This window comes from Miscanthus floridulus, chromosome 13 (genome assembly GCF_019320115.1).
Source record: "Miscanthus floridulus cultivar M001 chromosome 13, ASM1932011v1, whole genome shotgun sequence".
Classification (NCBI taxonomy): Eukaryota; Viridiplantae; Streptophyta; class Magnoliopsida; order Poales; family Poaceae; genus Miscanthus; species Miscanthus floridulus.
Window position 1 is genome coordinate 52,541,929 of NC_089592.1, and position 14,944 is coordinate 52,556,872.

Genomic DNA, 14,944 nt, shown 5'->3' on the forward strand with positions numbered 1-14,944 from the left:
CAGGAGGAGCATTAGGGAGGTCGATCGATCCTCCAATGATGCTTAACCCCTCTCCCTTCTCTCCATCATACTTTGCTAAGTAGCCAAAGAGCTTTGCGCTGAAAATCATGAGAAAGCAGCCAAAGAGGGGTCGGTCAACGTGACTATGACCCATTCCATCACATCCTTGTTTGACACTTCTCTTTGCTCTCTGTATAATGTAGTCGAGCATTCAAATTTTGAAAAGAGGCAATAAAGGGTCGGGCGACGGGCCAGCATCTCTCCCACTCCTCTTGCGGAAGCACAATCGTTCAGGCTGATAGCAGGAGTATAGCTTTAGTCAAATTTAAAATTGTACTTCATTCGTACTCAAAAATAAAGTTTTTTTTATCGAGGCTTAAGTCAAACATTGGAAATATAAATCATGAATAATTTTTAAGTTGTTGAGTTTAGAAATATGAAAACCATATGTATAGATTTGTCTTGAAAAATACTTTTACAAAAATTTACATATATCACTTTTGATAAATATTTTTATAAAAAATAAGTAGTTAAACTTATACTTTGAAGACCGTATCGCTGTTTAAAACGACCTTATTTTTGTTAGAACACATAGAGTATATATTTTGTTCACGGAGAGAGCAGCACACACACAAATGGAAAGCACAACGAGTCAGCGTCCATGCTCGACCACCCTGCCGTACAAACGCAGCTCGCAATACAAGTCAAGCCGGCGAAAAAACCGAGAAAACTTTAAATGAAGCGTGGAATCGAAATAAATAAAATAAAACGGAAAAAAAGAGAAAAAAAAAAGGAAAAAATTGTCTTCGTCCCTAACCCCGCGGTAGCGTCGTGTGGCCTCCTTCCGTTACTGTCATCCCACTCCTCCCACCTCTCTCAGATCTCCGCCCACCCCTCCCCGCCTCGCGTCGCCACCGCCCCCCAAACCCTACCCCCTCAGCCTCGTTGGATCGGGCCAGACCCGGCCCCGCGCCACGAGGAGCAGCGGTGGCGCCCGCCGCGGCGATGCGGAGCTCCATCGCGACCTACCGGGAGAGCCTCTCCCGGCTCGCCGGCGAGGTCGACGACGCCGCGGCCGACGAGGTCCCCGCGCCGCCGCTGGCCCCGGCAGCTAGGGGCGGGGACCTCTCCTCCACGCCGCCGTCGTCGGGGAGGCGCCGACGGTACTCCCGCCCTGGCCCCGGCTCCGAAGCCGCCGAGCCCGACGAGGTAAACCCCCATCCCCCGGCGGCAAATTCCTCAGGCGAATTGGTTCGAGTAGAGGTTCCTGTGTGTCTGTTATGTTATCGGGATCCGAAGCTCTACCTTTCGAAGTCCAACTGCCGAAGTCTTTTGGATAGTATGAATGATTTCAATCAGTCAACCAGCACCCGTAGCCAATGTACTAGGGAAAAATTCGCATTGACGAGCAGGCTGTTGTTGTTGGAAGAAAAATGAATATGTAGAGTGTTGATATCTGGGTTTAAGGGGGTGTTGATAGCGAGGTGGGTAAGGGATCAGTGTATGTTAATATAGCCTTTGCCTCCGTAATTGATCCTGTGATTAACGTGGCTCCAAGTTAGGGTGCATAAGTTCATCTAAGTTGGTAGAATGCTTTTTCCAATGTTGTGTATTACGTCTAAGTGTTTGTTCTAATAGATGGTTAAAAGCAGTGAGAAGTAAATTCTTTCCTAGCATATCATGTGGCAAAAAAATGGGGTTGGTTACTTGTGATCTTAGACAGGACATATTGCACAGAAGCTATCCTTGGGGACTGGTGAACTATAAGGAACTTGTTGAACTGTCAATATCTCTAAATATTGAACCGTGAAGTGAACTATTATTTGTTATGTTGCACAAGGTTCTACTTATTCTAAGAACAGATCTTACTGGTTCCATTCCCACATGACAAATTGTGAAAGCAGTGCAGTAAGTATGAATTGATGTAATTTCATTTTCCTTTGCAGATTTCTAAATTGAGGGATGACATCCAAAAGCTTCAAGCTTCCGAGGCTGAAATAAAGGCATTATCTTTCAATTATGCTGCAATGTTGAAGGAAAAAGAGGTATGCCTTCTGCCCTTCTTTGTAGGTCCCTGTTTCTCCCTTTTATGTGTATCTGCTTGCCAGATCATTTTTAGTTGATACATTTTTTTTTGATGCAAGAATCATTTTTAGCTAGTTTCCACTTTCCACATCTGTCGTATGCTTAATCTTTATGTCTAAACAAATTTACTGATTTTATGTGGCAGGCTTACAATCTTTCTTACATGTGGTGTGCATATTTTTGTAGGAACAACTGGGAAAACTTCGTGAAGAAAATGGATCTCTTAAAAGAAGCTTGGAGAGCTGTAAGGCAGTTTCAGCCAATTCTAATGTAATTTTGTGTTTTATTCATTTTAATAGAGTTACTATATGTCATTTATTATGCAACATGCCACTATGGTAAACTATTAACATAAGGTCTCACAGGGTACTTTGGAAAGATCACCCAGAGCACAAAGGAATGCAGTTCAGGAAAATTCATTGAATCTCACCAAGCAGAATGGATCTGGCGGTGGTTCTTCTCACGGTACCCAGGCAAATGGTCTGCATTCAGTGACAGGGTATCAGAAGGTAGTTATTACTTATAATCAGTTTCATTACACTGCGTATATTATATATTCCTAGTTTGTATTCCCTTCACACTCATCCTACTTAAAAGCTGTCGATGTGACTTTTTTATCCTATGGTGAAGTGTTAAAAACAACGGCTTTGATATCTTTATTTGTTGCATGCAAAGAAATTGTGTACTTAGTTAAAATAATCAATTCTCTTCATTAAATTTAAATCATGCTACAGGGAAGTGCATTGGAGGAAGAGAGATCATCCTTGATTACCAAGCAAGCTAGTCTTGAAAATGAAATCAAACAATTGAAACAGCAACTCAGCAATAATTCTGAGAAAGAAACTGAAACTAAAAGGAGGCTAGAAGGTATGCTTGATCTAAGTCCAAACAGTTACATCTGAAACAGCTAGCGGTCTATATTAAATTTAGTGAGCTTTTGTTTTCTAAATCTTCTGTTTCCACATTTTAGATGAAACCAAGCGGAATGAATTTCTTCAGCAGCAACTAAATGAACTCAAGATGAACAAAGAGAGGGTAAGTTTTTTCCCTATGGAAGAGATGCCAAGGTATTTTGATCCACTGTCAACAGTATGTTTATTGTTTAAGGTTATGGGTTTGACTCCATGGGCATGAAGATTATTTTCTTATGTACTTCTGCAGATATCAACTAGCATGGAAGGGCTACACAAGGAACTGAGTGAGAAGAAATCTGAGTTGAGACGTGTTCAAGATGACTTGAGCAGAAGGGACAAGGAGCATGTCTCGAACGGATCGCTTCAGAGCCTAAGAAATATGTTGATGGCTCTACAGAAGGAGAACTCTAGCCTAAAGGTCTGAATAGATCGTGCATCTGCTATAATATAGTGCTAATACAATGAACATATGGAAACTTCGCTGCAGATTTTGACAACATAATATTTGCTTCTGCAGATAGAGAAAGTCAAGCTTGAGGCAGATCTCAAGAGTATGAAGAGTACCTCACAAAAAACTGTTGACAGTACATTTGATACTAACAAGATTTCTGACTCGGAAAAGGTACGATCTTGCTCTTAAGCTGTGTTTCATATATATAATTTCAATGGTGATCAATGCCTATGGAAGATGCATGAGATAGACTTTTTTTGTTCAATGACAAACACTACTTGTTATTATTCAGTGTTCAAAAGACATTGTTAAACACTCGCTTAGGTGCTAGGCAGAGACCTATCATGGCTCCTAGTCCATAGGCGTCCAATTAAACACTGCATGAACTGTCAGAACCCATGGATGGTGAAGAAAGGAAGAGAAGAGATGAGATTTGGATGGCAAAATGGTTTGTTGTATCGTGATTCAATCTATGCGACTATGCCAACCTTGTGGTGTCCAAGTCGGTCGATTATGCTCACCTCTGTTCGATGTAGCCCCTTCTGCTTGATTTCTCCAAAGGGTCATGAGTGCAGCCAAAGCAGGGGTGCCATGGAGGGGGAGAGGATGGGGTGCACACAGGCGGAGTAGAGGTGGGGTGCATGGAGGAGCAGATGGGGTGAGTGCAAGAGGAGAAGAGGTCGTGCACCATGGAGATTTAGAGTGACGGACTGGGGCACACAGGTGGAGAGGTGGTGTGGCTTCACAAGGATTGCCTACTGGGAATCGGTGGTGGTAGGGCATCGTTTGGTGTTATGGTCTTCAGATGGACTAGTGGGCTTCCTCCCTTAGTGGGCTTTTATGGCATTGCTCTTCCTTTTCTATTTATTCTTTCATATTTATGCAACTAAATGAAGGGCGGGCCTGGTGCAAGCGGTAGAGTCTTACCGCCTGTGACCGGAAGGTCCCGGGTTCGAGTCGCGGTCTCCTCGCATTGCACAAGCGAGGGTAAGGCTTGCCACTGACACCCTTCCCCAGACCCCGCACAAAGCGGGAGCTCTCTGCACTGGGTACGCCCTTTTATATTTATGCAACTAAATCTCTATGTTTAGGTGCCCTGGGCACTAATCGGTGGCTTAGCGCCTGCCTAGCCCCTAGCACCTTTTGAAACCTTGTATTTGTCTATTCAGAACTTCGATGTTAAATCAAGATCTCAATGCATTATATGTTGCTTAATGTGCTGAAATGAATTTTCCACAGTTTTTGCTAGTAAGAGTCATCTGAAAATTGCCAAGATCATAGAGTTTGTAAATTTCACTATGGATGACTTGTTACTAAAGAGTTATGGGCCAACAAAACAAGGATTTGTAGTATATATTACTGGTGATACCACCTAATGGCAAAGAGAATAAAAGTACTGATGTGCTTGTAGTTCCACTGTGAAGGTTAAGGAAGAGATGGATTCTTTGAAAAGAGCATTACAGGATGCTTCCCGTGAGAGAGACAAAGCAGTGCAGGATCTGGCTCGGCTGAAGCAGCATTTGTTAGATAAGGTAACCATATATTGGTATTTGTATTTTTCTTGCATTTTTTTGTAGTACTCGTGAGACAAGGCAAAGTATTATGTGGTCCCTTGCTTCATTTGTAATTTTGTACTACCTACACGCAAGCTATGTGCAATACCTTTATGTTTAATGTGATAACCTGTTTACTGGACAATATGATGTGCAAACTAACAATTCACTTTCATTAGGATCTTGAAGACCAAGAAAAGATGGATGAAGATAGTAAACTCATTGAAGAATTGCGGGTAGTCTGTGAGCAGCAAAGGGCTCATATAATGCAGTTAGAGAGGGCTTTAAAGGTTGAGATGGCAAAGCAGGAGGAGAACAAAAAGATCGTAAGTGAAGAGTACCAGAGGTCAAATGAACAAATAGAAGATTTGAAGTACAAACTTGCAAGCTGTATGAGTGCACTTGAATCAAAAAACGTGGAGCTGCTAAATCTTCAGACCGCCCTTGGACAGTACTATGCTGAGAGTGAAGCCAAGGTGATTGAATTCTTGGGGTATTCTTTGTTTGAAGCTTACTAATTTAAATATTGTCAGATTGATTATGGTCTTTAATTTGTATGTAGGAACGACTTGGAGGTGATTTAGCTGTTGCTAGGGAAGAACTGTCTAAATTGTCAAAGTCATTAAAGGTAAAAACAGAGCATACCTTGTAGATGCTTGAGCAAGCACTGACCAACGTCAGTACTTGTGATTGTACCTCTTATTTTTATTGGATTCATGAAGGCCTAAATTTATGGTGTGCTCACATACTCAGTCTTTGTTAGTGCCTAGTAACATTAGTAAGGCATGTCCCTTTTATGCAGGTGGCAAATCAAACTATTGAGATTTCAAGAAGGGAGAAGGAAGATATAGCTACCAAACTTTCACAAGCAGAGAGGATGTTAGTAGATGGGAAGCGATCCATGCAGAAGTTTGAGGATGACAATTCAAGATTGCGGAGAGCACTAGAACAAAGCATGACAACTGTGAATAGGATGTCACTAGATTCAGATAACTCCGTTGACAGGTTGGTAATGATTACTTTTTCTTCTGTAGTGATTTAGTGAATGCATCTATGGAGGACACCTGGTTTATATAATTATGTACCAATCATGGTTTTTTAGGCATCACGGAGCATGTTGCCTAGTGTACCCCAGGCGCCACGGGGCACCACAAAGGTTTTAGTCACACCATATCGCTTGGGCATCGCCTAGAATGCATCTAGGTGTTCAGGCGTACTTCTACCACCATAGGATGCCACAATGCCTCAAAAACCATTGTACCAACTCGTCACCTAGGTGTCCAGGCATATCCCAGGCGCCACATGACACCACAAGGTTTTAGTTACACCATATTGCTTAGGCATCTCGCCTAGAAGGCATCCAGGTGTGTACCCCTAGTGCCACAGGATGCCACAAGGCCTCAAAAACCATGTTACCAATGATAGAGATAGCTATGTATTATTTGGTGAAGACAATTTTCCTCCAATACATGATATAACAGTAAGAATTGAATATGCTCATATAAATGAGCCCATGGACAAACATTCATTCCCAAACCTTTGTACGAGAATAATACACCAGAAGTGGAATCTTGGAGCTTTGTCCCTTTGGAATCATTGCACTCGATGTGTCTTCGATGGGGCTGCACCTGTTGTGCGAAATGATTTGGCTTTGACCATTGAGGAAATGAGGCTATGGGGTTTGGCTGGATCTAAGGGCATCACTTTATTGATTGCTCCGCTTCTTGATTGTGTTTAGCTCTGCCCTCGGCTGTTTTTGTGGTCATTGTGTTCTTTTGTAAAAGGTGTAGTTGTAGCTTGTCATCCCCTTTTGCGTTAGTGACTGAGTCTCGGTGTGTGTGGGTTTTTTTTTTCTTTTGTTGGGGCTCTTTTGCCCCTTTTTCATCTTCATAATATAAAGATAAGCAGCTCTCCTGTGTGCATGGTAAAATAAAACTAATTGTGTTTTCTATTCCTCTTGTTTTCACCTTTTCTTCTTTAGCTTTGAAATAAGAATCGATGACCAAAACTTAACTGCTGGTTAATCTATGGTCATACCATGCCATGTGTAGCTTAACATTTCCAAATTTTATCATCCTGTTCTATACCAAAGTTCTCTGTTTCACAAGATATATCTTGTGTAACATAGAATTTTCTTTTCTTTCTGCACTTTCATCACCTCATCCGACAAATCAGTAGATGCTATATGATATATGCAACATATAGAAGAATCAAACTTTTGCTTGCAGGCGCATTGTGATCAAACTGCTAGTCACCTACTTCCAACGAAATCACAGCAAAGAGGTGTGTGGCTCTTTGTTCAAATCATTTAGTGTCATATATACTTCCAAAATAAAGTTTGTTATCAAATAATTTGCTGATGTTGGATATGGGCAGGTTCTGGATCTCATGGTCCGCATGCTTGGCTTCTCCGAGGAAGACAAGCAAAGGATTGGTTTTGCACAAAATAATGCTGGTAAGGGTGTTGTCCGTGGTGTTTTGGGTCTCCCGGGACGCCTAGTCGGAGGAATTGTTGGTGGAGGTCCATCTGGCAAATCTATTCGAGCGTCTCAGGATAGCCAGGTGAGATCTATATGCCTGATACCTTTTTTTTTCATGATCCTATTCCTTTCACCTCTAAAATTCAGCAGACAATGAGAAGCACTAAGCTGTACTTTGCATTATGTTACAACCTGATGGTTGATATTGGTGTCCTTGTGCCATCATGTGCAGTCGTTCGCAGACCTATGGGTGGACTTCCTGCTCAAGGAGACGGAAGAAAGGGAGAAGCGGGAAGCCTCAGAAGCTGCAAGGCAATCGCAGGAAGAGAGCCATACCGCCACGGGTCCAAGTACATCGTCAAGCATCCAGCAACCATCGCAGCGCCCCACAAACCTGGCACCTGGCCCATCCACAAGGCCACATCTCTTGGGTCGTCCAGACTCTGAATTCTCAACAGTTCCGCTAGCATCATCATCATACTCATCATCCGTGCCGACTCCATTCTCAAGACCACCTCAAAGATGATTGCAATCAAGTGTATACTGTACAGCATCGGACTATCGGCCCCCCCCTTTTTTTTGTTCTGGGAGTGATCCCGCATCTGAAGGCCAAGCTATTTGTTCCATTCGTTGACAATGCGATGATGATAGTAGTTGATTCAGAAATTACCCTCCTTACTCCTTGGGCATGTAAAGATCTCAGTATGTAAAAATGGATTCCTAGCCTCGAGGCCTCGACAACAAATGGAGGTAAAATGAGATTGTTGATTTATTATACGTATTTTTTGAGAACTGGAATGCTTTGTGCCGGTGTTTGACCCGTTATGAGTAAAGCATTTTGTTTGGCATCCAAAGTTCCGAACTGAGTATTGCGGATACGACTGGTAGTGGAATGAATCTGTGTACTGCAGTACTCCGTATTTGCGAATGGAGCTTTGTTCTAAAACCCTGGGCTCCCTTGTTCCAGGCCACGATAGTACAACGGAATGAATAACCATTAAAACCCTGAGCACAAACATGTCTATGGGGTTATAGCATTCAAGATGTATTTTTGATGGTTTTGCTGTAGTTTCAATAGAAAATGTTAAAACGATCGTTGTTGTTAAACAAAATAACCAAAGGAATATTAGTAAAGAATTATCAGAGTTACTAGAGAAGTCGTTGTAGTATAGTGGTGAGTATTCCCGCCTGTCACGCGGGTGACCCGGGTTCGATCCCCGGCAACGGCGTGTTTTTTTCTGTCTGTGCTGTTCTTCCGTCTGATTCTTTTACTTTCTTTTTAATTCTAATTACTATTATTATGTCTGTGCTGTTCTTCCGTCTGATTTTTTTTTTGTTCTAAAGCCGTCTAATCATTTTCCTGCTCCTCCAGTTGACCTGGTATATATGAATAGACGATATATAACCACTAATTCGTGTGTCCGGGGCTTGCGTGTGGTGTTTTTTCTTTCTTTCTGAAAATTATGGTCATACTGTAATTTATGAAGAGCCGTATGATGAACACGACTACACAAACCCACCCAAAAGGTCATCACGTGCATACTGCAGAAACACAGCCATCGGAATCGTAATGGCGGGTCAATATATTACCAATGCGAATTCCTTGCCTCCTGTTTGTTTCGCTTGCAATGTACTGTATCTATCTACAAATCCAGCAATCCTCATTGCCAACGGAGAAGTATAGATAGATGACTTGGGTACAGTGCAGCACTGCAGCCAGCGACCGTGCATGCCCAGCCCATATCTTCTTCTTCGTCAAGATTTCGTTTTCTCGTCTTCAGTTCAGCTTTCAAACTTTGGTGGCTTGCACATTTCCTCTCATCATCTTGTTTATTATTGCTTTCCAGCTCCAGCGACTTGTGTAACCAAATTGGATTTATTTTTGGAGATGAGGAAACAAGAACAGTAGTTTGATCTTGACTACTTTTGTTTTTCTGAAGGAACAGGAAGGGCCTTGGCCAACCAGAGAAAACCAAAGTACAGAATGATCAGATTGATCATAGTGTAACTCCTTCAAGAGACAAAGGAGAAAAAACTGTTACCGTTTGGTCCATTGGACAAGCAAATCATATGTCCCAAAATAGTTTCTGTAAAATGTAAATTTTCAAAGTTTATTATAAATGGATACAGACGTCCCGCGCCAATATGCCTGTGTACATACAGAGATAGATCTGCATTCAGTCCTGTAATTCAATTGTGTGTCCTCTGCATCTTCAGTTTCTGCATGTTGGGCAGGCTACCTTTCCAGTTACACTCATGTATGCCTGCATGGACTTGAGACCTTGAGTAATAAGCCTTCATTAGGATTTATGATTTGCATGTGTTACAACTCCAGCATATCCATGTAGCAACAAAGCGCATCATCAACAGCCATGCATGCTCCCTTTCATGTTCAACTTAGCATGCATGCACACTCTCTGAAGAGCAATAATGCGATCCACGTCAACCACGTGTACGCAAGGCAAAGAAATTGGCAAGATCTTGTATATCATAATACACCCTTTTTGTGTTACTAGATGAGTGCCCGTGTGTTGCAACGGGTGCCACATAAATTGAATGAGATGTTTATTAGCCAAGTCAAAATCAAGAATCACTACCGGATTCAGCTTCTTTGCCGAGTGCCTCAGGCACTCGACAAAGGGCGCTCGGTAAACAGTTCATCGGCAAAGACCTCTTTGCCGAGTGCACTTTATCGGGCACTCGGCAAAGCCTTTGCCGAGTGCTAATCTGACACTCGGCAAAGAAAAGTCGCCGTGATGGCGAGCGCCATCGTGACGTCGGCTTTGCCGAGTGTTAAGGTCAAGCACTCGGCAAAGGTCGCCGCTTTGCCGAGCGCCGTTGACTCAGACACTCGGCAAAGGTGGCCATTGTGCCGAGTGCCACCGGCAAGACACTCAGCAAATGTAGCCTATTTGCCAAGTGTCCTGTCAAGACACTCGGCATACCAGTGATGTTTGCCGAGTGCAATGGCCTTTGCACTCGGCAAAGCATGTTTCCAGGTAGTCACTTTGCCGAGTGTCATGGCCATTGCACTCGGCAAAGTGACTGAAAACAACCTTTTTTATTTGTTTTTTACATCCCATCCAAACAAACAGAAGATATATATAACAAACATCACCAACATCACATATATATCATCAACAACACATATGTATCACCAACAACACATATATATCACAAATGTCACATATATATCACAAACGTCAGATGTCTCACAATATATCACAAATAAGTTCACAAGTAATCCAAATGCTCCATCATCTACAACCACAATTGCAAATAGAAGTACCATTAATAACCACAAGTATCATCACCAAGATGGCCAATGAGGCTAATTTGGTGAAGGATTCGCTGAAGCATGAGGATCGTTTGATGCCGCCGATTGATTCTGCACAAAGGAGAAGATATTGCATGTGTAAGACAAGATAAATATATACCATACATGAATAAAACTTTCATACTCCACTAGGTTTGACCATAAGCATGAACATACAAACTAAAACATTTATACTCACATGAGTAGAATAGTGAGGAGGTGGAGGTGGAGGTGGAGCGAATAGCGAAGGTGGCGGAACTACACCCGTAGCGGCGCCAAGACTTTGCATGTACTGAAGAATCTCCGTCATCCTCCGCTACTCGGCCTCCACCCTCTCCATCTTCGCCTACATCTGCTCCCGTATCCTCCTCTCTTGTTCCAGCTGGGCCTACAATATATTCACCCCAATATTACAATAATACAAAGGAAAGGTATAAAAAAACCAATGAACGACGAATAAACCAGGAATAACCTCGAGTGCCTCCACCCGGTGGTGTGAAGTGTCCTGCCGAGGTCATATGGGCGGGCTCCTGCTCGTGCTGCTTGCTCGAATCTGGGAGAGACTGGAAGTAGCGACCGAGTTGATTGCGCCGTCGCCAATCCAGTACCGCCCATGCTTCTTGCCTCCTCCCACCCTCATGACGACTTCTCCATCAAGGTCCTCGGTGCTCGGATCGTACTCTGGCCCATGGACCTCCCTTGCCATCGATATGTACTCACTGAGGCGGTTGTGGACGATCGCATTGTTGTACGCCTCGGGCCCGTCCTCTAGGTTGTAGTCGACGTTGGATGTCGCCTTGCCCTTGTGGGCCATAGAAAAATGCCTTGAAGATGGAGCAAGGCTGGCCACCATGTGACACCGACTGCGAGAAAAACAGCAAGATGATTAGAAATCAAGTAGAATTGAGCGTTAGAATAAATAAATGAATTCGCTCACTCGACGTCCTCCTGGGGCACCTGCTCCTCCTCCTCCTCCTCACATGACGGGGCGGCAGGCGATGGCTCCCTCCTGCGGCTCCTCCTCCTACTCTCCCCCGATGCAGCGGTCGTTGTCCTTCGGTACAAGGACGCTAGCTTCCTCATCTCACCGTCCACCATCTTTGTTCAATCACTTGCAATTAAAAAGAGTAAACCAATATGCACAGATAAACAAGAAGTACTTAGAAAGAGATGCAAAATAATCAAAACGTAATTACAAAATAATATAGTATTACATGTATTAGAAATAATCTTTATGATCGGGATTAGCTGGATCATAAGTCTCATCATCACTATCAATCATGTCGAAATAATCAACACTATCCGAATGAGCAATGTTGCCATTGTCATTGTCTAAATGTAATCGCTCAAGCATTTGTAAGTCCTTCACATTTTGCACCTCATCTCTAGCGTCCTCTTCAATAACCGTTTCATTGTCTACTTCCATTCCGATTGCTTCGGTTAAGTCTATCTCAAACCTCCCTTCTAGTCCCTCTTCTTGAAAGAACTCTCCATCATATGTGTTTGGGTCTAAGTTGTAATCTTCATCGTTTACGACAAGCACTTTACCGTGTGGTGATACCCTGTGCACAATATCCCAACCCTTAAGATGCCTTTTGGTTTGACATGCATATGGAAGATAATAAACTTGCGTGGCCTGTTGGGCCATAATACATACATCGTCTCCTAGTAAGACAAAATCTTTTCAAATTTCGACTAGCCCAAGATTAGAATATGTCCGTCTCGTTACTTTAGGATCAAACCAATGTCATTTGAATATGACGGGATTAAAAGGTTTGGAACCATGAAACTTGAGTTCGTATATTTCTTCAATTCTTCCATAATACTCGACCTCATCAACGCCGGGCGTAAAAACTCTGGAACTTGTGGTTCTTCGATTGGACCGACTCTGCTCGTAGCTTGTTGTGCGAAAGCGATATCCATTCACGTCATAACCGGAAAATGACCTGACCCTATAGGCAAAGCCATCGGCAACCTATCTCAACTCGGCACGCATAGACGCATCCCTCTGGCCCTACAAGCTCAAGCAGGATACATCGTTATATTATTCGCATGTACGAGTAACTTGGAATGTCAAACTAAGTACGAGCTAAATTGGACGGTACCTTTCGTAAAGTTCTTGATGTCTCGTCTGAATGCATGGTCAAGGGGGAGGAATTGCTGATGTTTGTCGAACGATGAATACTTGCCACCCTTCTGTAACCAAATGAACCTCAAACCTTCCTTGCATACTGGGCATGGGAACTTCCCGTGAACACACCAGGCGCAGAATATCCCATACGTCAGGAAGTCATGCAGGGAGTAGTGGTACCAAACATGCATTTTGAAGTTTTTCTTCGTAGCTCGGTCGTATGTCCATACCCCTTCCTTCCAAGCATGGACCAATTCATCAATCACAGGCTCCATGAACACATCCATATTATTCCCCGGGTGTCCAGGAATTATCAATGACAAGAATACGTTCTGTCGTTGAAAGCATACGCCGGAGGGGAGATTGAGGGGGATAACGAATACGGGCCAACATGTGTATGGGGCAGCCATCATTCCATAAAGATTGAATCCATCTGTTGCCAGCACAACACGTACATTACGAGCCTCTTTAGATTTCTCATGATGAATGCCATCAAAGTGGGTCCATGCTTCACCATCGGATACATGTACTATCCTATCAGGATTGTATCGTTTGTCATTTTTGTGCCATGTCATCTGTTTTGTGGATTCCTCGATCATGTATAGCCGTTGGATCCTCGGTATGAACGGAAGGTGTCGTAGGATTGTCATGGGAATGTCAAGCTGCCTCTTCTGGCCATCACCAGAATCTACCTCCAGGAACCTAGAGGATTTACACTTTGGATAGTACTTTACTTCCACGTATTCTTTCCTAAATAGGACGCACCCCTTCGGGCAAGCATGTATCTGCTCATATGGCATCTTAAGTGCACGAAGGAGTTTTTGTGACTCGTGCATGCTCTTTGGCAGAAGGTGACCCTCCGGAAGCAGGCTGCCAATAACTATCAACATACCATCGAAGGCGTCTCGACTCAGGCTATACTAGGACTTTAACGCCATTATGTGTACAATGGCATCCAGTTGAGAAACCTTTGTCTGGCCGTGAAGGGGTTTCTGTGCCGCGGCAAACATGTCGTAGAACGCCTTTGTGGTTGCCTCTGGCTCCTCCTCCATACGTCCTTCAGCGAACTGTGCCTCGTGATAGTCATTTAACATGTCTGCTACCCTGGCATCAGCATCATAATCCTCGATGCGTGGTCTCACCACCTCCTCTCTTATACGATCGACTTCACCATGGTAGACCCACTAGGTATAGTCTACCGTAAATCCATTCTTCTAAAGATGTTCTCCCATGACCTTCTTCGTTTGTCTTTTCCTGTTTGCACATTTGCTGCAGGGACAGCAAATTTTACTCACTCCTTTAGCAGCCATGCCAAATGCCTGTTCCAAGAAAGCATCGGTCTTGTCGATCCATTCATTGGTGACCTGACCCTGACTTGCGCGGTCCGTGTACATCCACTCACGATCCTCCATCCTCTAACATATATAGCGGCGAGTAATATAAACATCAATTACATCTACACGACGTTCCTACTATTTAATAGGTGAGGATAGGTCCTAATCCCACGCAAGGATCCATATATGAGGTTAGTTTCCATGCTCTACTCCTATCCGAGACAGAATTTCAGCAGCACCTCCCCGCTGTTCTCCAAATACACGTCCTGCCAGAGAGAGTGTGTATCTGGAGAACAACAGGGAGATGATGCTAAAACTCTATCTTGGATCAGAGCAGACCATGGAAACTAACCCCACCTATGCATCCGCGGGCTGTCCAAAAAATGTGGACAATTTGAAATAGATACGGTTTTAGATACGGAAATATCTGCATATTTTCTACCATATCTCTTTCAAACGGAAGACGCCTAACTAGGTTACGTGATCTACGACCATGATATGAAAAGAGGGGTTATACCTAGGGTGGCGGTGGAGTCAGGCTAGCAGGGTCATGGTGGGTCGGTGCAGTGGCGAGGCGACGCGGTGCAGGCAGACCCGCAGCGGCGAGGAAGGCAATCAGGGTCACCGAGGTACTCCGGCTCCGCTCCGACGGGCTCTTCTCTACAAAAAAAAGAAACATA

The 14,944-nt window shown here is 43.5% G+C and overlaps 1 protein-coding gene and 1 non-coding gene across 3 annotated transcripts; both read left to right on the top strand.

Annotated features, from left to right (window-relative positions):
- Positions 1–800: 800 nt before the first annotated feature.
- Positions 801–8,321, top strand: LOC136500670 (golgin candidate 4-like). Of its 2 annotated transcripts, XM_066496079.1 has the most exons (15): positions 801–1,209; positions 1,947–2,045; positions 2,272–2,355; positions 2,451–2,594; positions 2,820–2,952; positions 3,056–3,120; positions 3,247–3,417; positions 3,517–3,621; positions 4,875–4,982; positions 5,183–5,479; positions 5,566–5,631; positions 5,806–6,008; positions 7,232–7,286; positions 7,380–7,565; positions 7,716–8,321. In XM_066496079.1, the coding sequence occupies exons 1-15, from the start codon at positions 1,006–1,008 to the stop codon at positions 8,007–8,009; spliced, it is 2,214 nt and encodes a 737-aa protein (XP_066352176.1). In that variant the 5' UTR covers positions 801–1,005; the 3' UTR covers positions 8,010–8,321. The 2 variants fall into 2 exon arrangements, with proteins under 2 accessions (XP_066352176.1, XP_066352177.1); XM_066496080.1 differs by lacking the exon at positions 801–1,209 and having other exon boundaries at positions 1,945–2,045; positions 2,272–2,329.
- A 319-nt stretch (positions 8,322–8,640) lies between these two features.
- Positions 8,641–8,712, top strand: TRNAD-GUC (transfer RNA aspartic acid (anticodon GUC)). The gene has a single exon. It is a non-coding gene; the product is annotated as a tRNA-Asp (tRNA).
- Positions 8,713–14,944: the final 6,232 nt, after the last annotated feature.

Excerpts from the sequence above, each read along its gene's own strand:
- LOC136500670 (XM_066496079.1), top strand. The coding sequence starts at position 1,006 with ATGCGGAGCTCCATCGCGACCTACCGGGAGAGCCTCTCCCGGCTCGCC. Across the intron at positions 2,595-2,819 it reads CAGTGACAGGGTATCAGAAG|GGAAGTGCATTGGAGGAAGA; the intron begins GTAGTTATTACT and ends ATCATGCTACAG. Across the intron at positions 3,622-4,874 it reads AGATTTCTGACTCGGAAAAG|GTTAAGGAAGAGATGGATTC; the intron begins GTACGATCTTGC and ends TCCACTGTGAAG.